The following is a 26460-nucleotide window of genomic DNA, read 5'->3' as shown; positions in this document are numbered from 1 at the left end:
AGAGACCCGTTCAATTCAAATGAGAATGATGTATATTCGTTAACGTACACCGGATTGTTTGAAAGTGTTAACATGTGCAAGAAAATGAAGAAATTGTACTCACGTTGTGTGGATTTTAGCCTTTGCCATTTTTCACAGCGATCGAGACGTGTACGTTAATAAAACTAAAAGAACCGCTTCGGTTCGTTCAGAACCAAACCGCGGAAACTGCACAGCCACGACGACGCACTGGACACTGCAGCCACCGAATCACTTCTGATCTATTTGATTCTCGAAGCGGGAGTGGCAACAGTGGGGGACCAGTTGATTGTTGATGCTGATGGAACCGCGCACTTTTTTGTACCCCAAGGGCGCTCCGCAGACTGCTCTGCCATCTAGCGGCGAGGCGTAGAACTATGTAGGAAATCAGTTTGAAAGCTTCCAACAGATCGCACTACGTAGTGACTGATTTTTTTTGAAACGGTTTACACTCGCGTTTTTTAAATGATTTAACTTATTTTATTTTATTTATATAAAATAGTCACGGGGCCTAATATTTTTTTTTAAATAACATATTCCGTATTTCAAGTTTTGCGTTTTATCAACACCGAAGCTTACATATAAACCAAATGCAAATTACCGAATACCGCCATGTTATTTTTACCTTGTAGTAAAAATTAAAGTTATTATCAACAATTCTCTTTTGTAAACTCTACGATAATACGTAATTATTAAAAAATTATTTTTTGTAAAATCTTCGCTAATACCTATGTATTGTTAAACGCTATTTTTTTTATTCAAAAACATTATTTTGATCATTTTTAGCTATATTAATACCAACTATTGTAGTAGTCCTACTACAATATTACAATATTTGTTAAAACGAAACAACGGCTAAATTTATGCAGGGAAAAACGTGTTTTATATATATAACACACACGCACAATGTGTAAACGGAGACGGATCATGCCACGAAAGTTTATTGCTTAACGTGAAACGGCGAAAATGCATTTAATAATACGCCCTTGATACATTTAGCTTGTTGCATAAATGAAAAACGTTATTTGGAAACAATACTGAATATTTTTTGTCGCGCTTACGTAAACCGATGCATACCTAATTTTAAATATAGATTTTTTTTTTTAATACAAGCATAAATTATTTAAACCATAGAAAGGATAATATAATATTCAACTGTTGATTTTTTTTTGTTTTATTGTGCCTATTTATGTGCGCAGTTAATACTGGAAAGCTATTCAGATAACGGTTTACAAATAACTTAACTAATGTAGACGCTGGGACAATTCAAAGCCCAGACTCTCCGGAACGAGTTAATACTGCGAACTTTTGTTTTTTTATTTTTTTAGCGGTCCAGTTTCTTTCGTGTAAATGTACAAATTTATATATATATATATATATATATATATATATTTATAATTTTACATGATTATTTCAGTTCTCATTACAAAAAAAAAATTACAATGTAATACGAACGTCGAGTCGGGTGTCCAGGTTGCTGTAACCATGGTGCGACTTCCCGGAAAATGTTAACGTAGGTTTTGTTTAATGATTCATAGACCCCAAAACCATCCCAACTCAAAAGATTATATAATTATTTATATAGCAATTTTATAGACACGATAACGGCCATAAATTTTCACAAATCACTTTCAAAATATTACAGCTATGAAAAATCTCAGTCGAGTTCGTTAATGGGCAAAATTAGATTAACAAAAGATCAGAAAAAAACGCTATAGTACCTTAAAATGTCACAAATCGCAATCTTGTGAAGTTAATATATCTCGTTAGAGTAATACCAAATACTGTTATCAACGACCAATACCATGCAATACCAATAGAAAATGCAAATGTAGCATATTCAAAATACTTGTCTAATTAAAATCATTTGATACAGAAAAAATTTAATAAGACCTAAAGATCTTCATGTGTTGCTAATAGTATTATCTACATGTTGGTGGAAAAGAAAGCTTGGCATTAATAGTACTCGAAGGTCTTAAAAGATGACACCACATTTAATGTCATTACTTACTATGTGATAATTCTGATTAATTAAATTATTTTTTTGACTAAAGTTAGACAATAAATGCTATCGAAATTCAGAGACGTTTGTTAACTTGAAAATCATATCCGGACAGCTGAAATATCTTGCCGAATAGTTTCACAAACATATTTCCCAATTTTTTTTTTCATCAGCATGTTCTGTTGATTAATTCTGGTTACAGTTGGAATATAATTTATTTAATATTAATTGTAGTTGAGATAAACTACTACTTTGCGGAACACCTAATAACATGAAAATTCATTTGCAAATTTGACTTGAAAAGAGTCTATTTGTAAGATAATTAAAACATATATAACACGCATTGTTTGACAAGGCCTAACATTGATAATTTTTTAATCATAAGATTATGTTGAAAAGTATCAAAGGCTTTGCTCATGTTGGAATAAATAGAATATTTTATTTACATCTAATACTGGTAGCTACACTCACTCACATATATATATTAAAAAAAACCTGTGTTAAAGACGATATTCCTGATTGAAAACTATGTGGTTTTACAGAAATTCATGTGCCGATAAAATTCTAAAATACTACAAAACAAAGGTTTCTGAATAAATTTTAACCGTCTATAATACTTCAAGAAAATATATCCCGATTAACACATAACATCGGTATACAACCACTCACATTAAAATATTTAATGTACAAAAGCAAAAAAATTTTAATTTTTTTTAAATTTTTGTTTTAGCTTTATTGATAACATGGAATGATAATGATACAGTTACTAAAAACTAAAACGCTAATATATATATATATATATATATATATTTATTTATTTATAATATATATCTGCAAAACTCCGTTCCCCCGGAGAAACCCCCGGAATGGCCACCGCATGGGGAGCCCAAGAAAAGAAACTGGCTCCCCATTTGGAAGCCAAGGTTTTTTTCTGTTCCACCCACCGTTTCTTTGGTAGCCTGACTTGTTACAAGGGATTGTATTCCTACCAGAGAAAATGCCACCATTTTGTCTGGTCAATCCGCCTTGGAGGAGCGGGGGCGCGAACCCGGGTTCTACAAGTCACAAGGCAGGCGCTCTACCCCAGAACCAGAGTGGTAGAGCGAATACTTGCAGTCTTCTTAACACTGAAATGATGTTATTCCACGAGTGTGTCATTAACACGTGCAGTACGTGCAGTAACATCTAACCTCGGTAATGAACAAATTTATGTATTCTTATGTTCTTCGTTCAGCATGAATTATGTAATTTCATAACAGTGAAATATAATTTGTATAACTAGTCTGGCAATTTTTAGTTGATTTCCTGCAAACAAACTTACAGTCCCGCTGTACAATAATTATATAGAAATATAGACTAGTAAAAACATATGTAAGAGCTTGCACTGTCGATGGTAAAGTTATTTTGAAATAAATGTTAGATATTAAAAGAGTGTGTTTAGTTAAAATATGTGTGTTCTTTCAAGCATGAAGTTATAGTATAACATTTAATTTATTCGGTTCTAAAGCCACAGAATAGTTAACTTGTATATTACTTTTGGCTTTCTTTTGTTTTACCGTGCTTAACTTGCGCAGCTAATACTGGACAGCTATTCAAACAACTGTTTGCAAATAACTAAATATTGGAGGTACTGGGGCAACACGAAGCATAAATGGTAACACTATTTTGTAGTGATAGAGTTATTTTCGTGTAAATGTACAAATTAACAAATATGTAAGTGTACATGAATGTTTCTGTTCCATTCACAAAGACAAATTACTGTGCACAGCGGCAAACAGAATAACCCAACGATAAAACTTAACAGATTTAAATTGAAAAAATAACGACTAAATAGGCACAGCGATGTGACAAAACAGAGTCGACAGCACAGACGAACACCGCAAGCAACAGTTGAGCAACAAAACAGATATTTTGAAAACCACAACGATGATAGCGCAGACTATAACACAGTATATGATTCCTAAGAGAACAATTGCGGCGTTTCGGGAAAGAGATCAATAACACAAACAGACAGGTTTCTCATGACATACAGTTTAATGAGTAATAGTGTATGTCCGAAACTACAACTTGAATTACTTTACCTATTATTTAAAATGTTGTTTCTCGGTTGAAATTTTATTCACAATTATACACTGTTTTTAATTCACTTAGAGACTGACTTTCTTTAAACAGATTTGTATTTTATTTGGTTTTATGTGTATATTTGTTTACACTTCTATTAACAAGGCACAGGTATAAGTGCAGAGAAGCTTACTAAAGAGGTACCTGTTTCTGTAACAATAAGTGTCAAAAACGTAGTAAAAAAGAGGGGGGCGGGGAGTATGGGGACCAGATTTGTTTAGACAAAAAATTATATTTTACAAAAATTACAGTGGCAGGAGTTTCAAAAGCACTTAAGGGATCGTCAAATAGCCATAAAATGTATTTTCAAGCATTGTCTTTGTAAAAGAGTTTCCGGAGGAGTGACTGACATCTGTCCTCCCCTTCCACAAATACTGTTTACACCCATGGTAAATGTGTAAACAAAATCACATGTAGTTACACGCACTACTACACGATATAGTCAAGAGACTTGACTTAAAATTTTCGTGACTGTAATTTTTGATAGTTGTACTTATAATATTAGATGTCAATAATTTTTCAAGACATGTGATGATAGCCTACATGGAGTACTATAGTCTGAAACTATGTATTTGTAATGTTATGCAATGCTCGTACAATCACGCCTGTAGCATGAGGCATCACTACAAGGCAATCTGAAGATGAGAAAAGATACATTATCGAAGTTTATGGACAGAGTCGTAAGACACTAGATTAGTATCCCAGAGAACACTGGATCAAATCCCGACTGGCCATAGTCATATCGTGTTGACGTGAAGCGTCTTAAAAATCACAGCGAAACATATGGGTAACAGAACAGACGTAAAGGTCTTTATCATCTTTCTTTAACATTTTCCTAACTATATAGGCCTTGGCCTGAGACGCTTTAAGAGTCTTCCCTACCTAGACCTCCCAAATAGGTACACTTAGTTTTAATTTAGATTAGGAAAAAATTATGTTCAGTGTAGCTCACGACTCAGACGTGATAGCGCGGTGATCAGTGTGATTGTGTTTAGAGAACTGACAACACTGGGCAATACAGATTGCACGTTCACCAAAAAACATTAATTTTTATATCATGCCTTCGGTATCTCATTTATCATATCACAGGCCAATGTTAAACAGAATTTTCGTCGATTATTAATTGAAATGAATAGTAAGCTACCATTTAGAGTCTGTTTTAATTAAAAAATTTTAGTACGTAGTCAATTTCTCGTTTTTATTATTTTAATTTTAAACCATTACACTAAAAGTGACTCGCTGACATGAAAGTTTCACGTGAAACCAACAGCCGTGAGTTTCGATACAGCCCCACCGATTTTTCTAGAAAATTGGTGGGATGGTTCCGTACTGTAGGACATGGCTAATTCCTTTCACATTGTCACTCTACTGTGGCGTTGTGTTTTGCCGTCTGCATTGACCTCGCTATTAATATGTTTACGGACAAGCAAGTATTTCAGAATAAGAACAACAATAATATCGAATAAATAGGCTATTCCCCTGGTAAACATACATAAAAATGATTTCAAGGCTTTCATAAATTAATATTTTGAAATGTTTTCACTTAACCAGCTCATTACATAGTATTTCTATATTATTTCTTAGTCATTGCGATAGTTAAAATATAGGTCTAATTTCACAACTACTTAATCAGTAAAACTTAAACAGCAAACGTAAATCGTTCTCAAGTAACGTATTACAAATATTCCGTATTCGCAGTTCACAGGTTGGAAATCCTGTGATTGTTTTTATCTATTCTTAATTGCAATTGTTTTTTTCTGTACATATATGTTAAAATACTCTTATAATGGTTTTCACATCACATGCTAAAAACATAATGCTGGAATCATAATACCTTATAACATCCCCAACATGACAAAAACACCAACACAGCCATTAAAAAGTACGGTAGTAGTAAATCAGCCCACGAAAAGTGAACCCCATTAGCCCATCAGAAACATAATGTGGGTATTATTAATGATGTAGTAACGTAAAAATATATTTTTTTTTGTGAAATCATTAATGCTTAAGTTTATTTTATAGTTCTTTTGATAGACATTACATAAAATAAACTCAATTGAATTGCCACCTCAGTAGTATAGATGACTATACACCTGGTGGTGATAATATGTCGTGGCATTTTAAACATATGATATAAATAATGCAATATTTTACTTACTTAACCGTCGGTTGTCAGGTAATTGTGATTTTCGGTCACTAGATTGCATTTCATTTCAACTAGTAGCCTGGAGTTAAAACATTAATTAGAATCACAAGACTTTGTATGCTGCTTGTTTATACAAATTCTTTCTAAGATATTAGACATAATTTACTCATGTCGTTCGAGTATTATGGTAGTTTTCCGTTGCCCCCAGGCGGAATTATTCCATTATGGTAGTCTCCAGTATGACAGTCTTCCGTCGCCCCCCTTCAAAACAGGAGGAAAAGTGTCATAATTGAAAAATACCATATTTTTATTTTTACAGATCGCGGTTATAAGTATACAGTGCTGCTTCCTATAACCCATTTTTTGAAACATTTGTTTCTATTAGTGCGCGATCTGTTGAGTTGATTTATGTCTGGAACTACAGAAAGTAACCGTCAGAAGCGCTATCTGTAGCCTTTTAAGTTAACCTAAGAAACAGCTAGGGGGTTAACAGTGCTACCTAGCAACGTATTCTATACACTACTTCGAGAGCAAAGCAGCTGTACTCATTCCATGGAGTGTATAAGGAAATAGGGTAGAATTCCACCTCGTCCTTTGAACATATGGCAGATTTCCGTTATGGTACTTTTCCGCCTTTTTCGAAGAGGCCAGGCGGAATTCTTTCATTATGGTAGTCTTCCGATATTGTAGTCATCCGCGCTTCCATACGATTTCTATCACTAATATTCACAATAAATAAATGTTTTTTTTTAAATTATAGGTATGTACCAATGTTCAATATAAATGACTAAAATATATTATTTAAAAGCACTTACATAGTTATTTTTATGTAGCCTTTTTTCGGTGTGTCAGTGTTTGTTGCATGCTGCGCGCACATCGTAAAAAGTCATTCTTATAATTTTCTTATAACGCAGAAAATATATGGTAATTTTCCTAGTCCCTAGCTCATTGCTTGCTCCAGGGTATCCTCTTTGTTTCTCCTTCGCTATTCACATCTCTATGGCGCGGCCTAGCGTGGCGGTTAATGAGGAAGCGAGGGCCGCTGTAGCCGGGTTCAGCAGCAGCGACAGCTCACGTGAACAGCTGGCGGCGAGAGAGAATCGTTATAGGACGGAGTGCGCAACCTAGATGCGCACAAGCGAATAGGTGCTCGCGAAATTGAAGGGCTCGTTTACTTGAGCATCCAATCAAATCTTTTTTCTTTAGCGAAAACATACCAAGCATAGGAAAGAAAAAAAGATGCACTGTGAAGCATTTTTGTTTAGACAACTTGCCGGCAGGGTTATTCTTCCAGAGTAATTTATCAGATAACCACGAATTAAAAAATAGGTACTACTTTCATGTACTAGTTTCTTTTATACTGAAGTGCCGCAAAATATGAAGTTGAACAATCCTCCCGCTTGCTAAACAGAAATATCCCTTCACTTGTAAAGTAAGTTTGAATCCGCTAAAAATAAATCCTAGAGGGGAAATCGGGTAAGTTGGCAACCCTGCAGGAGCTGGGTTGCAGAAGGGAGGAAGGGAATGGAAAAACTCCTGTAGTTGGCGGCACTGCCGCCGTGGGCGGATGGATAACTGCCTCGCCGTCGCGCGATAACCGAGCGTCGTGCTGACGCGTCGCGTCGGTCGAACTGCAGCTCCAAGGACAATCGTCAACCGGCCCTCTCCATAGACTAAGGCAGGGCCGGCGCGTCCATACAGGCGAACCAGGCAACCGCCTAGGGCGCCAAGTAGCTGGGGGCGGCGCAGCACGACACATAACAGCTCATATAATATGTTTAACGATTATTGAAACTAGATGAAAATGGATTTTTGTAACAGTTTGGAATATTTATATTGATACAAGTAATTATTTAAAGTCCACGGTGACCTGTTTATGATTTGTAATAAGTAAAAAAGTAAAAAAAAAAAACACAAGCCTGCTTACATTTGATTGTTGACAAAATCTTAGGCTTACGTGATGTATTTTGAGGCAAGGAAATTTTTTTTTTCGGGTGGCGGGGGGGCGGGGTGCATTAAGGTTTTTCACCTAGGGCGCCAATTTACCTTGCACGGGCCTGACTAAGGTTGTGTGGTAGACGGCTCGCGCTACTATAAGACCTCCTCGCTCTTAGATTGCAGTTCGCTGCTTATGGCACGCGCTGTTGCCAAATCTCTGACACGTTACGAATTTTAGAAGAAGCTTTTCTTTAAAATTCTGATTGCACAAGAAGAATTTAAGGATTAATATAGTAATTAATAATATTTTATATAATCACGCTTAAAAATTTCTAATAAATATCGAATTGTTTAACTTTAACTTAAAATAAATCGTTCACACACATTCATTGATACGAATTCATACGATAATTGTAAGATGAACTTGATAACAAAATTAATAATCTGAATTTAATACACCTGTAGATTAATTTTTTTTATGTGGTGCATTTTAAAATACTTCAAAACAGTTCCCAGTGAAGAAGTTAATTTTTTTTTTTATTATTTCGGTCTTCTTAAAATCACATTAAACGTGCAAAATATATAACGCCTGGTGCATATTTCAATGCTATACAATTGGCAAAACCGCTTGGTCCTAAACTTCATTTTAAAATTATTATAATATATGGAAACAACACACGCAGAAATCAGGACAGAGTTAACGGCAGTCGACGAGTGTTAGAAAGAGAGACAATGCGCCCATTTACTTCCACGCTGCAATATGAGAGTGGGACGCTCTATATACAGGGACTACGACACATTTATCTGAAGTTAGTCTCTGTGCTGTTACCAACCTCGGAATAATGCACCAAATCATATGATTTAAATGTACGCTTTGTGTTCCAGCAAAAATATATGTTTTACGACAACCCACAAATAATTATTTTTCATTTTTTAAATATTTGTGGTTATAAAACTGCTTAACGTTATTGTATCTAAATTATCACCTACGTTGTACACATAGCTGTTGTACACATTGTTGTACGCACGCGGTATAGTCTGTATAAAGTGGAACTTGTCTAAGATTTGAAAAGTTCTTATAGGCTCGTCCTCAAGCACCATGTTGATAATTTTTTTTTGTTGTTTCGTTTTATCACCATCATTTTTATCAAAGGGATATTTGTACAAATTCAACACGATATTTCCCTTGCATTTTTTTTATATTTTGTTTCTGTCATAAATATTTTCAACGGATAGTTCACTTAGTGGAATATAACGGGTATAAAAAAAAACGGGCGCGCAAGTATTCGTAAATTATCATCACTTGCGTGACCTCTTTAACAAACCATTCGTGGCGGAACAAATGCAGTTGAGATTTAAGAGTTGAAAGTTTGTAATTAATGGTCTTTAATTAAAATTTAAAAAAAAACGGAAAAAAAATCAACATTGCTTGTGAGACCGAGAACCGTCGAATCTGAAACTAGTTAACGTGACACAGACTTTACACGAGCATTGCGGGCTTGTACGCCGAGCTGGCTACACTCTACACCCCTCCCCTTCGCCAAGCTAACCCACGATTGCTATTTGCGTGCGTAATAACAATGTGTGGAAGAGGGGAAAGGAGGAGGGTGATGGAGGGGAAGAGGATCCTTCCCCACCATGCTCCCTGGCTAAAGGCCATGTAGATAGGTCTGTCAATTTGCCTTCATTCGACGTCGGCTTAGCGAAGCTCGCGGCAACTGGCAAACTAACGGCGCTAGACAGGGAAAATAATGCTGTACTTTACAGAAGATTCCTTTGGAAATCAGTTGCCAAGAAATAGTTTGTAATACACCACACGAAATATATAGTAAATTTGTACAACACATGGGTATGGCTATTTTTTTCATAGATCAAATACAATTTTTTGAGATAATACTGAGTATGAATTACGAAAATTGAAGCATAATTTAACTTTTAATTGATATTTATTCAAATTTTTTTTTTAAACCGTGGAAAAGATAATTGAATATTCAAACATAGAAATTTTTCGCTGTTTCATTGACCTCCAGGATTGAGTCCACAATTCTGACCTGCTCATTGGCTGCTGACTTGTGAAACTTGAAATTAGGGTTGTTCGTGATTTGATTATTTCTTTCATTGAAGGTTTTTAATTGGCCCAGAAGCCCTCCTGACAAATTGTGGTCCACTCAAAGAAGCAGAAATAGGTAAACGTGTTTGGCTTCTAGCCTATCCGAGAATTTTCTTTTCCGGTCTCTAGATATTCGTGATCAGGCACTATTAATAAATAGAGACCGGAAAAATTCGCGAATTCATTTCGCGATAGGCTAAAATACAAATAGTTATACCTCAGTGCTGCCTCTGATATTGACTCACAACTCACCTGGATGACTCTGGGCCAATGAGAAACGCCCGACCAAAAGCTTTATCGAATCACAGGCTGCTACGTTGGGACGTCTCACAAGACAGCAGCCAATGAGTGGGTGGCATTTGACCGAGTGTACGTAGAACTATGGAGTTCATCCTAGAGGTCATTGAACCCGCGAATTTTTTCTGTCCCTATTAATAAATCTTGAGCCGTTTGTAAATGGTGCGTAACCAAACTGAGTTATTCACGCTGTTTGGTGACCCAGCTAAAGTAGGGAAAATTTTAACTTTAAAAACATCATCCGATGAAAAGGATAGCGCCAGAGTATGATACATTTTTTTAATAAGCAATAAATTATTTGTTTAACTAAAGTGACATATAGCTCATTCCGCACGTAGCACATAAAGACGTAAAATCAGAACGATAAATCATTGTTGTCAGGGGAAAGGAAAAAAAATGCACATCTACTCTATCTAATGACAGTACACCCCCTCCGCTGCGTCATATCCCCTCCCCATGGCGTAGCGAGGACAATGCTCCGGGGTGAGTCACACAGTGACGTAACAACCTGCCTGTTCGTCAATTATGCAAACATTTCCCCCCCCCCCTTCTCACCCGGGTGATTGAGAGCTGCTGTAAGGGGGGTGCGTGCCGTTCCCGTGTCTTTAGCTCATATTTGCGTTAAACACTGTGAAACTTGTAGACTTTTTGATTTAGGCCTATATATATTACATCATTTTTGCACAAATAGCTGTCAAAGTTACATTTTAATGGGGAGTAACAATAAAGATAGATAAAAGGATTGTAAATTCTTTTGTAAAAGAAAATATTTTATTTTGATTAGATGTCAAAAATTCAAAAATTAAATAATTTTGAACGCGTCGGTAGAATTGTGTGTGTAGATATATATATATATATATATATATATATATATATATATATATATATATGTGTGTGTGTGTGTGTGTGTGTGTGTGTGTGTGTGTATATATATATATAGTTAGCGACTGGAAGAACTCGCGTTTCAATGACCCCTAAGGTCGACTACACGATCCTCTGAGTACTCGGGCAAACTACACCTGCTCATTGGCTACTGACCCGTGGCTCCTGTTAACTGGGATGCTTGTGATTCGACACTGCTTTTCTTGAGGGTTTCTCATTGGACCAGAGTCTTACAAGTAAACTGTGGCCCAACCACTGAAGCAGTGTGAAGGTAAAACGAGTTTGGATTCTAGCCTATAGCTAGAGATACGGAACAATTCGCGTATTAGTAGAGACCTGTAAAATTCGTGGATTCATTTCGCGATAGGAGTCCAAATACTTTTGACATTATTTTGCTTCAGTGATTGGGCCACAGTTTATCTGAAGGACTCTGGGCCAATGAAAAATATTTAACAGAAGAATTAGTGAATCACGATCATTCCAGTCAACAGGTGTTAACCAATCAGCAGATGTAATTTGCACGAGTGCATAAAGGATCATGGAGTCTATCCTTTAGGGATTTGAAATCGCGAATTTTACAGATCTTTACGGATTAGTTTAGTCGCAAGCTAGAATTCAAACCCTTCATACTCTCGCATTTTGTCCATGATTGGACGGCAGTTATTTTGACACGCCCCATCAACGACCGTGAGCCAACGAATACCAGCTAGGAGATAAGTAAGCAAATCAGGTAGTGCCAATCATAAGGATAAAAATGTTCCCGCTAAGATACTAACCGACGGGAAAGCAAAACAAAATGGGTTGAGCACACCTATGACTAGAGTCATGTCATTTTCGCGGAAAGATTTCGAGACAAGCTGAGAGCCAAAACACTGTAGCATCGCCCGTGTTTCGTGATCGGGCGAGTTTATTTCAGATACAGGTCTACTGTTAGAACACCAATCACTAGGGGCATGCAGATTTCGCGAAAAGATTTCGAGACTATATGAAAGTTAAAACACTGTAGCACCGTCTGTGTTTCGTGATTGGGTGAGTTTCTCCCAGGTACATATCGATTGTAACAACACCAATCACAGTGATTCAGTGCGGAACAAACGCGCCCTGAGCGGCTCGGTCAAACAAGGCAACAACGACTTCTCTCGCAGACGGCCGCCAATCACAAGGAAGAAAACGCTGGTGCGGGTATACCTTGTTGCAGTCTAATAAGTGTTCAGATCTCTTCGCGAAAAATTCCTGCCCCTACCAATCACAGTAATTCGGTGCGGAAGCACACGCATCCTGATTGGCCCGGTCAAATAAGGGCATATCTTCGTTTGCAGACGGCCTCCAATCGCGAGGGAAAGTACTGATGGCGCAGGCATGCTGTATTGCAGTCTAATGGGCGTTCAGATCTTTTTCGCGAAAATTGCCTGCCCCTACCTATATGACCCCTGAGGCCAGGCGAATTCGCGAAAAATTTCCGGGTCTCTCTACCTATCGCGAAATTAATCCGCGAATTTTTCTGTGCACGTATGCAAGTAAAGTCTAGCTAAGAGTGGGATGAATCCGCAGGGGGAAAAAAATGGGTACTCCGGCAAATAAATCACCATCTCTAACCATGATTCATTCTTCCAATCTCTCGCAGCGACCGCGCGGGCTGTGCGCGTAGAAAAGAGGAGAACCGAGGAAGCGGAAGAAAGGACGGAGGGTGAATGGGATCTGAGGACGGAAAGGGAGAGGACTGGAATTGGAGGAAATCGAATTCCGAGCTCTTCTCGTCGGTGTATCCATGACTGAGTACCGCGTCGCAGGAGGTCGGAGGCCGGATGCCGCCCAGATACTCGAGGATTTGTGGATGTTGGCACGTCTCTCGATCCACGGATGTTCCGCTTCGATAAAGATCATCACATAGCAGACGAGAAAAATACACGTCACATCAAAAACATTTCTTTTTAAATAATCTCCGAACAAATATGTTATTCATAGTAGCATAGAATACACAGAATTTGTTCACCGACTTCTCGTGTTTCTGAAGAGAACGTTGTAACACGGTGCAGTGTTGCGAATTTCGAACCAAAAACGCACACAATTAAAAATCTAAGCCCACTACTAGATAAGCAATTAAATGGAGCAGAAAAAAATGGAGATATGTTGCAATAATTCGTAAACCACTTAATCTGGAATCCTGCAAAAAATATTATCATTAACATTCACATTTCCTCAACAGGCATTGCTCCATTCGTAAAATGACCCCAATTTTTTTAAAAAATAAATGCACAATTTAATTTTTATTGAAAATATGGGTATGAGATAACAATAATGCGCAGCACATAAACTTTGATTCTGTCAAACCATCAAATTAATACTGGTAAGACTTTAGGCAATGTTTCGAAAAAGCGGAGCTTATCCACTATCGGTACTGTGACTGGAAAGCTTACGCAATTCATGTTATTTTCTCACCAGGGTGGAATCAAAATCATTGGATATAATTCGGATGTGATGTGTAGAGACCCGGAAATTTCACTGATTCATTTGGTTTCGGGCTAAAATTAGCATTCATATATATTCTCTCCCCACTTCCGCCTTTCTATCGGCTGTTTTCTTAACTGCAGGACCACTCCTTATTTTGGGTGGATAGACGATATGAGCCCCAAAAATTCAAAAACCTCGGCTAGAGATCTTTTTTTTTCTACGTGGCCTTTATCCATTAAATGAAAGTCAACGGATTACTTGCTAGGGCCACGATTATTTAGCGGATTAATTTCACTCCAGGCTAGACTCAACTTGCATTTGAAATATCAAGACTTTTAAGGATGCACATTGGTCGATAAGGTCACATCCTTCGGCGCGTCACACGTGATTGGGTAACCACTTCTCCTCCTTGTTTACAACTGGCTCATTGTTGTCAAGGGGGCGTGTCGCGAGCACTGTATTCCAATAACCAGCGTGAAGCAGATGCATATGTGCTTAAAATCTACTTTGCTACCCGATGAATCCGCGATATAATCATAGCTTTATTAAGTACTTGTGACTTAATTTTTTTACAACACTATCTTATCTTAACAGTTTTGAAATGGGAATATGCAGTGAGCTCTTGATCTGTCAATTACGGATGTGTACTTATGATATCTTCCGCGGAGGGGAAAATCGCCTCTCTTCAGTAGATATCTTACTCAACCAAACATCAGGGAACAAGATAAATTACTGATTTCGAAGACACTATCTAATCTACCGTGTCTGCAAAACGTCCAGTGAATATGTTGCAATTTTTCTTAAAAATCAAAGTGTCACCTTCAAGATTACAGTAACTACTGACCACTCAGGTATCGATTCGCTGCTCCAAAATCGTGATTGGATGCCAAACAAAGATCTGGGATTTATTCGATGTCAGGATGAACTCCAAATATAAGTAATTTTTTTTATTATATGTTTTTGTTACGTTTGCAAATGAACCGCATTAAAACGACACCTCTTCCAGTACTACTCTGGCCACATGAGTTCGCGGATTCAATTAACCAGCTAAACCCTGAATACTCGAATATGTTGTGTGCGACATCTTCAACTCAACCACCGCCTTCTACACTTCTAAAATCAAGTTTTAAAAAAAGCCAACATAAAATAAACGGTCAAATGCCATTCCGGGACATACGAGCCCGACCTGTAACCCTGTTCCGCGCGGATCGTTGAAACGTTGAAACGTTGAAACGTTGAAACGTCACGGCTGTGTGATCGCGCGTCTTTTCGGCCAGCGCAGTGGCGCGCCGATGCCCGCAAAATTCCAATCTTCAGGGTTACGTTGCTACCAGACATAGATTCCTGTAAGAAAATTAGATTTTTTTTTGTATTCCTGGCAGCCATTTTAACTTATGTCCAACAATAATTTTCTAAAACTCTGTACAGGACAGTTGTTAACTAGAAGAATTCGCTAAATGATCTTAGTTCTGCATATACGAAAAAAAAAAAAAACTCAGAAAGACTAGGGGGAGCGGGGGATTTAGTTAGGCTGGCATGCTTTGTTCAAACCTGAAAAGTGGAAATTTTTCAGGAGGTATTAAAAGAAATTATAATTGTTTATTTAAAAAAAACTACGTCAACAAGGGGTTTGGACAACAGTTTCACTATCATTCTCAACACGCACCGCTTCCAGATTGGGGACTAGTACCTACGTATAGCACAGAGTATATGCTGGTAGTGCATTCCAGCTAAAGGACTGGAAATTTTGTTTTGTTCAAGTATCTCTAGGATAGACTCCACAGTCCTATTTATACTCGGGCTCAATGTCACCTCTTCATTGGCTGCTGACTTGTGAGACGTCTTAACTGAGTTTCTTGGGATTCGGTAACTACTTATTTGGTTGAGGTTACTCTTTTAATTTCTAGAGACACTTAAGTTTCTTGGATTATTTTTTTAGCAAGGTGAATTGCAAACTTGTAGAACTCTCTAAACATTTGATAAGTGTATCACGTTTGTTTAGGCACTCCCCTCTACGTACTATTTCAAGCCATTCAACCAACATCTATTAGTAGAGACTGAATCACATCGACCTATTTAAAATAAGTGGAGGAATACAGTAATGAATCAGCCAATAGGAAAGCATATGTGGATAGCGTATACATATAACTGTGGATTTTATACTGACATCAAATGATTCAGTGAAGTTTCCGGTTTGCTACTCGTTTCCCAGGGTCCTTACCGTTAATCTGTGAGACAATGACAGAAGATGATCTAAGGTATAATTATTTGAATTTTAGCCTTGGAACCAACATCTCCGATGATGTCATGGCGGCAATCTTGGATTTTGACGTCACCGTTGCACTTTTAGTTACTGTCGCCATATTTAACTCTGATATATAGGATGCCCTTGACCTTTGACCTTGACCTTGAACTTAGAAATGGATATTGACCTCAGTCGCCATCTTGGACTCTGCAACATTGTCATCGAGCGCCCCAATCCCTGAATATCTCTGCCACTTTTTTTCCCATTATTACTAGAGACCGGAAAAATTCGCGGGTTCAATGACCTCCAGGATAGACTCCAATATCCTCTACACACTCTGAAAATGCCAACTGTTCATTGGCTGTTGACTTGTGAGTCGTCTCGACTGGGTGGCCTGTGATTTGACACTTATATAAGTGAGGGTCTCTAATTGGCCCTCAGTCCTCCAAATTAACAGTGAACCAATGACAGAAGCAGCACTAAGGTATAATTATTTGAATTTTAGCATAACACGAAATGAACCCGCGAATTTTTCAGGTCTCTAATTATTACAGTATCTAATTCCATGTATTCTAAAAAAAACTTTTGAATTTTTTTTTTTAAGTGTTTTGTTTCAGTCAAGGAAGGTTATAATAAAAAAAAAAGTACTTGTAACAATGTGCAGTAAGTAGCGGCAAATATGTATTACTCGCGAAAAGATTTCAAGACTATCTGATAGCTGAGGAGAGTTGGAACACTGTAGCATCGTCTGTGTTTACAGTACGTGCGACACGAATATTAAAAAAAAAAAAAAAAAAGCAAGCAAGCAAGCAGCGCTCCCGAAGAAAAGGGAACGGCTGTAAAAACCATCGCCCCGCAAAGCGGGACGAGCCGGCTATTCGCACAGCAAACACATGGCAGATGACTTAATGGGCCAATGGGGCGTGACGGGGGGGGGGGGAGGGGGGGAAGGGAGGAGGGGTCAACCCGTGGGTGTTCGCTGCTCTGTCCTCGTGGGACTGTTCCGACCGGCTCGGATTAACGAGGTCTAATGGGGCCCGCGGCGCGGCGCATGTGACATATCGACAACAGCTGCGCGCACAGGAAGTGCTCTCTCTCTCTCTCTCCCTCTCTCTCCTCTCTCTCCTCTCTCTCTCACTCTATCTCATCTTTGCAGAGGGCGTGTTCTGAAGCTCGTAAGTAGTATATAAGTATATAGTAAAGGGGATACTGGGACGGGTGCCAGTGCGTGGCGGCGGCGGTGGCTTCTGCTGCCTTGGAACCTTCATCTCCGATGATGTCACGGCGGCCATCTTGGATTTTTCACGTCGCCGTTGCACTTTTAGTTACTGTCGCCATATTTAACTCTGACATATAGGATGCCCTTGACCTTTGACTTTGACCTTGAACTCAGAAATGGATATTGACCTCAGTCGCCATCTCGGACTCTGCAACATTGTCATCGAGCGCCCCAATCCCTGAATATCTCAGCCACTTTTTTCCCCCCCATTTTGACACCATGTCCGCTATCTTGTTTTTATCTGTTGGGCCGCCGTCTTAAATGACTACATTACACGAAATGTTTTTTCATTAGTCTTTTTTTTTGTCTACTCTGCACGTATATCGTGAAGGAAGTAAAGTTACAATGATTTTCATTCGTGGATTGTTTAAAGACACAAGCTTTTAGGGGAAGATGTCATATTTGAAATTACGAGAGACAAACATATATGAATTAACATTTAATTTCTTGCAATAATTTTTGTTTGCCCTATTACACTTTAGAATAACCAATAAATGCAAAATGTCGTGAAAAAAAAACTAAAAATAATTCTCTTGAATATTATTTACAAAAAAAAATCAAAGAACTGCCATGAAACAACATACTTATTACAAAAATATAAAAATAATTTTCAATGTTTGTGTGAGTATGTGTGAATAGTTGACACGATCAGCTGACATTATTCTACATGTATGCAAACAAAAGACAGCTAATACACGACAGTAAACCTTATTGTTTCTTTGTTTAAAATAATATTTCTTCATACGGGCCGCACGAAATGATATCATCACAGTTCTTGGACATGTGGCGCTGCTGGCTATCAGTGGCTTATCGTACATTGTTAAAAATGTTCACGTTAAAGTTACGAAGTACGCGAGTTACAAATTATCCTCGTGCTGGATTGGCCGTCATATTAGTAAATTTACGAGTTCTAGGTTCACTCCCTTTAAACATAAATCCTCAAGAATAATACTGATGTATAAGCAAAACATTCAAAAATTGCAAAATACACAATTAGTAGAGACCTGCAAAATTCGCGGATTCAATGACCTCCAGGATAGACTCTACTACACTCTACACACTCGGGCAAATGCCACCTGTTCATTGGCTGCTGACTTGTGAGTCGTCTCGACTGAGTGTCTGTGATTCGACACTTTTTTGAGCGAGGGTCTCTAATTGGCCCTCAGTCCTCCAGATTAACATTGAACCAATTGCAGAAGCAGCGCTAAGGTATAATTATTTGAATTGTAGCATATCACGAAATGAATCCGCGAATTTTGCAGGTCTCTAACAATTAGTAGGGACCGGAAAAATTCGCGGGTTCAATGACCTCTAGGATGAACTTTATAGTTCTACTTACACTCGGTCAAATCTCACCCTCTCATTGGCTGCTGTCTTGTGGAGGTGTCCCAACGTAGCGGCCTGTGATTCGATACAGCTTCGGTTGAGTGTTTCTCACTGGCCCAGAGTCGTCCAGGTGAGTTGTGAGCCAATAGCAGAGGCAGCACTTAGGTATAACTATTTGAATTTCAGGCTGTCGTGAAATGAATCCGCGAATTTTTCCGGTCTCTAACAGTTAGTCCTTCCAGGTATGTGTTTATCCTGTTCATACAGAAACAAATCAGAACACGGAAGTCGAAATACGGTGTTAATTTCTCCAAAGATCTCTTCGAAGAAATTACGAACTGTTCTTTCAAAATAGGTGAATACTTCGTTGAAAAGTCCGTAAATTTACTGCAATTTCTAACAGTGTGCCCGTACTCTGCGAAGAAGAGGAAAAAGCGGGAAGTTGAAAAGGGGGAGCGCAGAGCGAAGCTACCGCTCGCGGTCGTGGGAACAAAATGGCGGCCGGAAGCACCCGCCAGAGGGAACGTGCCATGGATGAGCTCCCCGAACTAGACTCGTAATAATTAGCTCTTATGTGAGGAGCGAAGTACCTAATACGGGATGGGCGGTGGACGTAAAAAAAAAATGTGAGCGAGACTTTCAGTACTCGCCAGGGATGTGTAACATTTAATGTCGGGAACGAGCGAATTCGTGTGTTCTCATGTTGCAGTTACATACGAAACTCGAGAACGGAATTTAACGTAGAATTCTTTGAAATAACGCCGAGCGTGATAAATATATACGCAAATTGTTTTTTTTCTTTTTCACAAACACTTCTGGACGCGAATCACACGTAGTTTACGCACCCACCGCTAGAATTCGCTGCAGGAGCAGCTACGTCGACTAGTATTTAATCATTAAACCACGCCGATAAAAGTGAGAAAAAAAATTGAAAAAAAAAAAAACCAAACCCCGGCTTGGGCCTAATTTTCGATAAGGAACTTTATTTAAAAACTGCCCATCGGGTTAAAAAAAAATCACTAAACTGTTAATACAAGGTTTACATTTGTCTTTGTGAGCTTTGGTTCACGCAATTCGTTACAGATGGCAGCACCGTGGTGGTTACACATTTCCGTCCATGCGACTTCCGTTCAGGTAATTACTCCCAACAAATGCAGTACATATACTAGGAGCTAAGATGTTAAGGGACCCGCTTCGTCAGTGATGTATGTGTGTTAGTGAGACGGAATGATAAGCGCGACGCTTGCTGGTATTTCTAGCGCGGTATAGCCTCTAAGCTCAAGGCTCTGAACTGGCGCGCAGTCTTCTCGTCACAGGATAACTGTGGAATTTGAGCGGCGACCGTTACATTATACAGCAGAGAAATGAAGACAAAGGTGTAATGCAAGTCCCTTAAGTGCTTTCAAGAATGTGTGCTGGTTGTTTTACGCCTAAAAATGACTCTAAAAAAACACGCGTTTTAGCAATTTTAACTCTTCTAAAAAATACAGTTTAAGAACTTAATCCGAAATCAAAAGTACTTTTCGGCCCTCAGCGAACTCTTAAATGCCTTTTTTGTGGACAGACCCCACTCGGATATCTTGAGTAGTTTTGCAAATCGCGCTGTTTTTTTTCCCTGAAACTCTGCGCACCGTGTGTGTGCCCAGATAGGCGGAGCCCTTGAACATAAAAAAATGTAAGCATTTTTATTTTCCTCCCCCCCCCCCCTCCTCCAACAGAAAGAAACTACCCGACGGCCTTGATCGCGTGGTGTCCCATCCGGCGGTGCCAGGGGAATAAACGCGGATTTCGCCTTTCTCTATGGTCAGGATCGCCGTTCATCTCCGCGACAGCGAATAAGAAGGGGCTGGTGTTAGGAAGGGGAGGGGGGGGGGGGAGGAGGTTGTCTCGCGCTGCACGGAAGGGTTCCGCGGGGCCCCAGAGGCGCGAAAGCTACATGGGGAGGGGGGGCAGGGGGTGATAAGGGCGGAGCTGACCTCGGAGAGGTCACGCACGTGGCCCGAAGAAAGCGAGGAGAGAAGCGCGTCGAAAGAAGATAGAGAGAGAGAGAGAGAGAGACGGGGGAAGGAGAGGAACTGCCGACGACTGTCTGCTAGCGTTTACGTCCACGCGAGGAGATGAGGGACTTTTTTTTTTTTTTTTTGGACGCATTCGGAGGGCGAGCACCATCACCAGATGCACACTTCACGACGTTTATTCGCCAAAGGGCCAATAATAAAAAAAAGAACTTCCTTTCGGTATCATAAAGTTTTTACAAAGCAGTACCAGTACCACGGTCCCATGTAAGTTGCAATTCTGAGGGACTGAAAAAAAAATCACGGTTTCAATGACCTCCAGGATAGACTCCACGATCATCTGTGTAAATCGGGAAAACTACGCATGCTCATTGGATAGTGACACGTGTTACCTGAGATGCTTGTGATTCGATCAAATATTTTGTTGAGTTTTTTTTTTTTTTTTTTTTTTTTCGTTGGCTCTGAGTCATTCAGGTAAACTGCGGCTCAAATCACCCAAACAGCAAAGACGTAACCGTATTTGGAGTCTAGTGATGTTGCGAAATGAATTCGCGAATTTTTCCTGTCGCTACCGATCCTAAAATCTACAACTTAAATTAAATACAAACAAGATATATCTTCACACAGTTAGGCACGATTACCGTCTGCAATTTTTCAAAATTAATTATGTGAAACGCTTACGCTATTATAAATCTTATTGACATATATATAAAAAATGTGTGAGTGGAGTCTACGTGCTACAGAAGTGAAACTTCTTGCTTATTATATTATTAGGTATAGGTAGGGGCATGCATATTTCGCGAAAAGATTCCGAGACCAGTTGAAAGTTAAAACACTGTAGCATCATCTGTGTTTCGTGATTGGGTAGTTTATTTCCTATTTATGTCGATTGTAACAACACTACTCACAGTGATTCAGTGCGGAAGTAAACGCATCCTGAGTGGCCCGGTCAAATAAGGCAACTACTTCTCTCGCAGACGGCCGCCAATCGCAAGGAAGGAACCACAGTTGCGGGTGTACCTTGTTGCAGTCTAATAAGTGCTCTGATCTTTTCGCGAAATATGCCTGCCCCTAGGTATAGAAAACATAATTCTCTTTGGCTGAGGTCACAGATCAAAAATATGTATACAAGCGCTAAATTATACTATTGCACACGTATGCAAGTGTGCAAGCATGCTGCTTCATTTCTTCCTCTCTCTTGCCATCACCTCCTCCACCGGTCCCCCCCCCCCTTCACGCACTTAACTTTTACACTCCTTTCCCGGTTCTCCCACCACGTATCCAACTATTCCCCTCACGCGATGGAAATTTTCGTAACGCTCGAAAATTTTAGTCCCCTTACCAAAGAAGTTTCACTTCAATATTATTTGACAAATAAATATGTCTCAGTTCTTCAAAATAAATGACAAAATAGGTGGTGATATAATAGTGTGAATAGGAAGCCAGTTGCGTCGTTTTATTATCTCTAAATTTCATCACTGTGTCAATTTAGTTACATTTATGGGCAATTCTACGAAATGGTAGAAATTTAGCTTTCAAAGCCAATTATGGAGGAAAAAAGATGATTCAAAGGTAATTTATGAAACAGTTTTTCGTAGGAAATAAGTAATCCGCTGAACGGTACCAGTCATTACGCGCAACTCCAAAATCACAGCTAGGGCGTACCTCCTGCAGACCTGAGCTGTATCCTAAAACATAGGCATGTGTCCACAGCACACACATCCCTACATCCATTACCGAATGCAGCCACAATGTAGAGGACGCATTTCTAATGGATGGATGATATCCGAATACTTTTACTGCTAGCACCGCCTGTTGACAGTTGGTCGTACTAATGTGCACGAAGCAATTTTTAGCCGTGATGTCTACGAATATTCAGCAAAACGTAAAAAAAATAAAGACCAATTTAAAAAAAAAACATTAATGCATCGTGGATGTTATAAATGTTAGCGATCAAAATAAAATTGTTTGTTACGAATCTCAAAATATTAAAAAAATACTTTTTGTGAGAATTAAATACCTCTGTAAGTTTAAGTTTGCCTTTCTGTGATTTTCATTATTTGAGTTCTCACTTATGTCTTATAACGTTTTAAACAAATCTTGTGCCAACAATCTAAGGTAATGGATGATGTAGGGGCCCATCAGTAGATGCAAGTATCGCATCCCTAGAAGTCTCGATTTTAGTGGACACAGGTAGGAATGCCGTTGCATCCCTTGTGATAATTCGGAAGCAACATAGCGATGGTCGCGTCCACTACGATGCACTTCTAGCGGATCTCTTAGCTAAGGGCTCCATTAGGCTAGTATTCGGATGCAGCCCAGACCTGCTTTCAAGCGCGTGATGTCATGAAGAGTATAGTCGGCTCCGTTTAGCAGTGCGTTGCGGTATCTTTTTCGTCCCTTTTTTTTTGTGCCTTTATACTTTTTCAAGTGCTCCAATATAAAATAATTGATGTTAACTATCCGTATGTATTATTTATATATATAAATTAAAATATTATTATTTAATATAGTTAATACTAAATATTATTAAATTATTAATGTAAAATAATATTATTGGTTATTTAATACTTACAAAATAAAGAAATAAATATAATAAAACATTTAATAAAAAAATTTGATAAAAATTAAAATCGAACATCAAATTAAAATATTAATTTTAATATTTATTATTAAATATAAAAAATAATTAATATTTATAAAAATAAATAAACAAATTTAATGAAAATGAAAAGTGAATATTAAATTGAGAAAATAATAAATATTTAAAAAATGAATAAACCTAAATTAAAATTTTGAATTTTTTTATTTTCTTTTCTTTTAAAATATTAATGATATATAATTAGCTTATCAAACTCCTGTCTCACTACACAGGCAACACAAGAATATTACATTGCAGCAGTTCGTCAATTATAATTTAGCTAGTTTAGTGAAGTGATTTCTTTTAACGCCTGGATGACAAATGCAGTGATTTCTCAACACACATAATCTTATCTTATCTGAAATAGTTTAAAAATCTTATCATAAAAGCGGATGCATCTTAAAAAAAAATTCTACTTCAAAAAGTTTTGAAACTAGTCTTTTTAAGATTAAAAAAACGCCTGGCGACTTAGTTAAGAATCATGAAAAAAGGCGTGGTTGCTTTTAGAGACAGTGAAAGGAAATGTGGTTTTATAACCATGTAACTTATTAACTATGTGACATCATGAAAATCTTCTTTCGCCTTTCCGCATATTTGTTGATGAATTGTCACCTTACTCAATGGTTTATTAAAGTGTACTTTAAATAACACGGGTTATTTTTTTAGATTTCAAACATTCGTAACTTAAGTGATATACTTAATAAAATGTGAGGTTTTTACAAGGTTACATTTAAAATCAGAGTTTATATTTGAAAGTGATAATACAAGCCTATTTAATTTCAATAAAGATTACTTGCACCAGATATAATAACGCTACTCTCCATAGGTAACTCTGAAAGTATATTATTAATGCCTTATCTGTTACCTAATAATCTAGTAAATTGTGAGGTACTAATTACTTTCTACACCGCACTCACCCATTTTAAATTCCTCAAGGGTAAAAAACTTCACTAATGGTAGGGGTGAATTTCATGAAATGATAAATAAAAGTTGGTGGTATTTGATTATTTGTAATTTCTATCTAAAACATTGTACCACACGTAATAAATTTTACTTTCTTTTTTAAAAAAAAACATATCCATTATATAATTCACCCTCGTAGGGGTAAAATGTAAGACAATAAAAAAAATAGTTGATAGTGTTTATTAGATTCATAATTGTGGGTGCCATGATTGGCTGATATTTTTCTGTGTAATTTTGTGATTGGTCAGACATTACGTCACGTGAGCACTTTTTTTTTTCTCTCTTGGAGGACAAAGGCGTGGCCAAGGCGTCAGTCAGCGTCTGTAAGAGGTACCGATAGGTTGCGTGTCGGGCGGTGGCTCAGATTAAAATAATAATGTGGCGAAGTGAGAATTTTTCGGTTATGGTCCAGGCTACGCCGAACTTAAAAAACTTTTCGGGACTTTCAAATTAGAATTCGTTAGACCACGGTCGTTAGACCACAGCCAAAAAAAAAAAAAAAAAAAAAAAAACGAGTAACTCCGTCTTTGTTCCGAGGACTGAGTCCTTCGGCTAGTACCACGAGTCGCAAGCAACCACAGGATTTACTTGCGTACATGATTTAAAATTGAATTTTCGGTACCTACGAGCAGTAAAATTGTGTTTTGGAGTCAGTGAAGATGTTTTGTGCGACCTGTTCGTATATCCGACATGTATTTGTGTGGTCGGAAGATGGCGGTCACTGTGACTTGTGAATTTTCATAAAGGATAAATTAAAAAAAAAACTTTTAAATTCAGTTCATGTCCGAGAGTCCTTATTTAAGAAGTCATTCGTCGGCAGTAAAAAAACCTTTCCGAACTTCTTTTTTTTTTAACGCCCAACTAATTTCTTCACGTGTTAGGCTAGCCGGAGGTCTGGAGTGTTACGACATGATGACGTCCGGGACAAAGGTCGGCAGAACTTTCGAGTTGAGATGAGACGAATACAGAGCAAACAGATTCTCCAGTTCTTTAGAGAGACGCAACTTGTATTTTCCCCGGATCTATACGCTTAATTTAAAGAAGATAAAAAAGGGTTATATAAAATCATAATATTTTATTTACGAATTCAACATAAAAGTCTAAAAATAAAGACTACTTAGGGGGGAAAAACACGTAAATTAAAAAAAAAATGGTTGTCTGTAAAGTCGGTTTACGGACGATAGTTTAACGCGACGTCATAACAAAACATTGATGAAATGATTGCATACTTTTATGAATAAAATTAATCATTTTTATTGAATTATCACTATTTTGTATGCATGCAAAGAAGGAGTGAAATGAAATCTACAATTTAATTGATAAATTTACTTTTATTTGCACTCATTTAATTCAAATATGTTTATTACTTTAACGAAGAGATTATTTTAACTATAACTTTTATACATGTTTGCTATTAAACTTCTTCCAATCTGTGTTATTCTGTTAAGGATAGGACGATGATAGGAAAAGTAGGAAACGAATGGGAGTGTTTCAAGTTTAATGTGCCTCGAAAAAGTCAAATCGATGGTTGTTCCAATCGAGTGGAAGAGAGATAGATGCGGCGCAAGCGTACAATGTGCGTAACGGGACACTTTTTCGTGCGTGCAGCCGGCGTTCATCGATTTATTAGACGTTGTCACGTCAAAAAAAAAACTATTAAAACAAGAAACCCCGGGTGGATGCGTGTGATGGTAGGTGCGAGCGTAGGTTGAGGACATGCCTTGTGATTGGGCCGTTTGGTTTTGTTCGGAAATTTTTTTTTATGTGCTATGGCAGCGCAGTGAGTTGCAGAGCCGCGGTTTCGCCGACCCCTGGTCCAGGAAGCAGGCCTGCCCCGGCGTGCCGAGACTCGAACCAGCGACCAAGGGGCGTAAGACCAGTACGATTCACAGGGCGGGAAGGGATGCAGAATCTTGCGAAACGAGCCATCTGGGCCTTATACACGTGGTGTGTGATAAGCGGGGAACTTCACAACGGTCGAAAAAGTTGCCCTTAGAACATAGTTTTGGAGTGGTCGTTAAATTTT

General features: G+C 38.1%; 1 protein-coding gene across 4 annotated transcripts in view; it reads right to left on the bottom strand.

The window, feature by feature from the left end:
- Positions 1–26460, bottom strand: part of LOC134536844 (plasma membrane ascorbate-dependent reductase CYBRD1) — a 168892-nt gene that overhangs the window by 110257 nt on the left and 32175 nt on the right. The window contains exon 1 of one of the 4 annotated variants that reach the window (XM_063376857.1): positions 104–329. The exons of 2 other annotated variants lie outside the window; for them this stretch is intronic. In XM_063376857.1, the coding sequence (XP_063232927.1) occupies positions 104–129 (26 nt within the window). In that variant the 5' untranslated portion in view covers positions 130–329. Of the gene's footprint in view, positions 1–103; positions 330–26460 lie in introns of those variants that run through there. One more of the 4 variants, XM_063376856.1, reaches the window with a different exon arrangement.

The sequence above is a fragment of the Bacillus rossius genome, chromosome 11 (assembly GCF_032445375.1).
Source record: "Bacillus rossius redtenbacheri isolate Brsri chromosome 11, Brsri_v3, whole genome shotgun sequence".
NCBI classification, from domain to species: Eukaryota; Metazoa; Arthropoda; class Insecta; order Phasmatodea; family Bacillidae; genus Bacillus; species Bacillus rossius.
The sequence above is the reverse complement of the archived record's forward strand: the minus strand, read 5'-3'. Positions and strand labels throughout refer to the sequence as shown.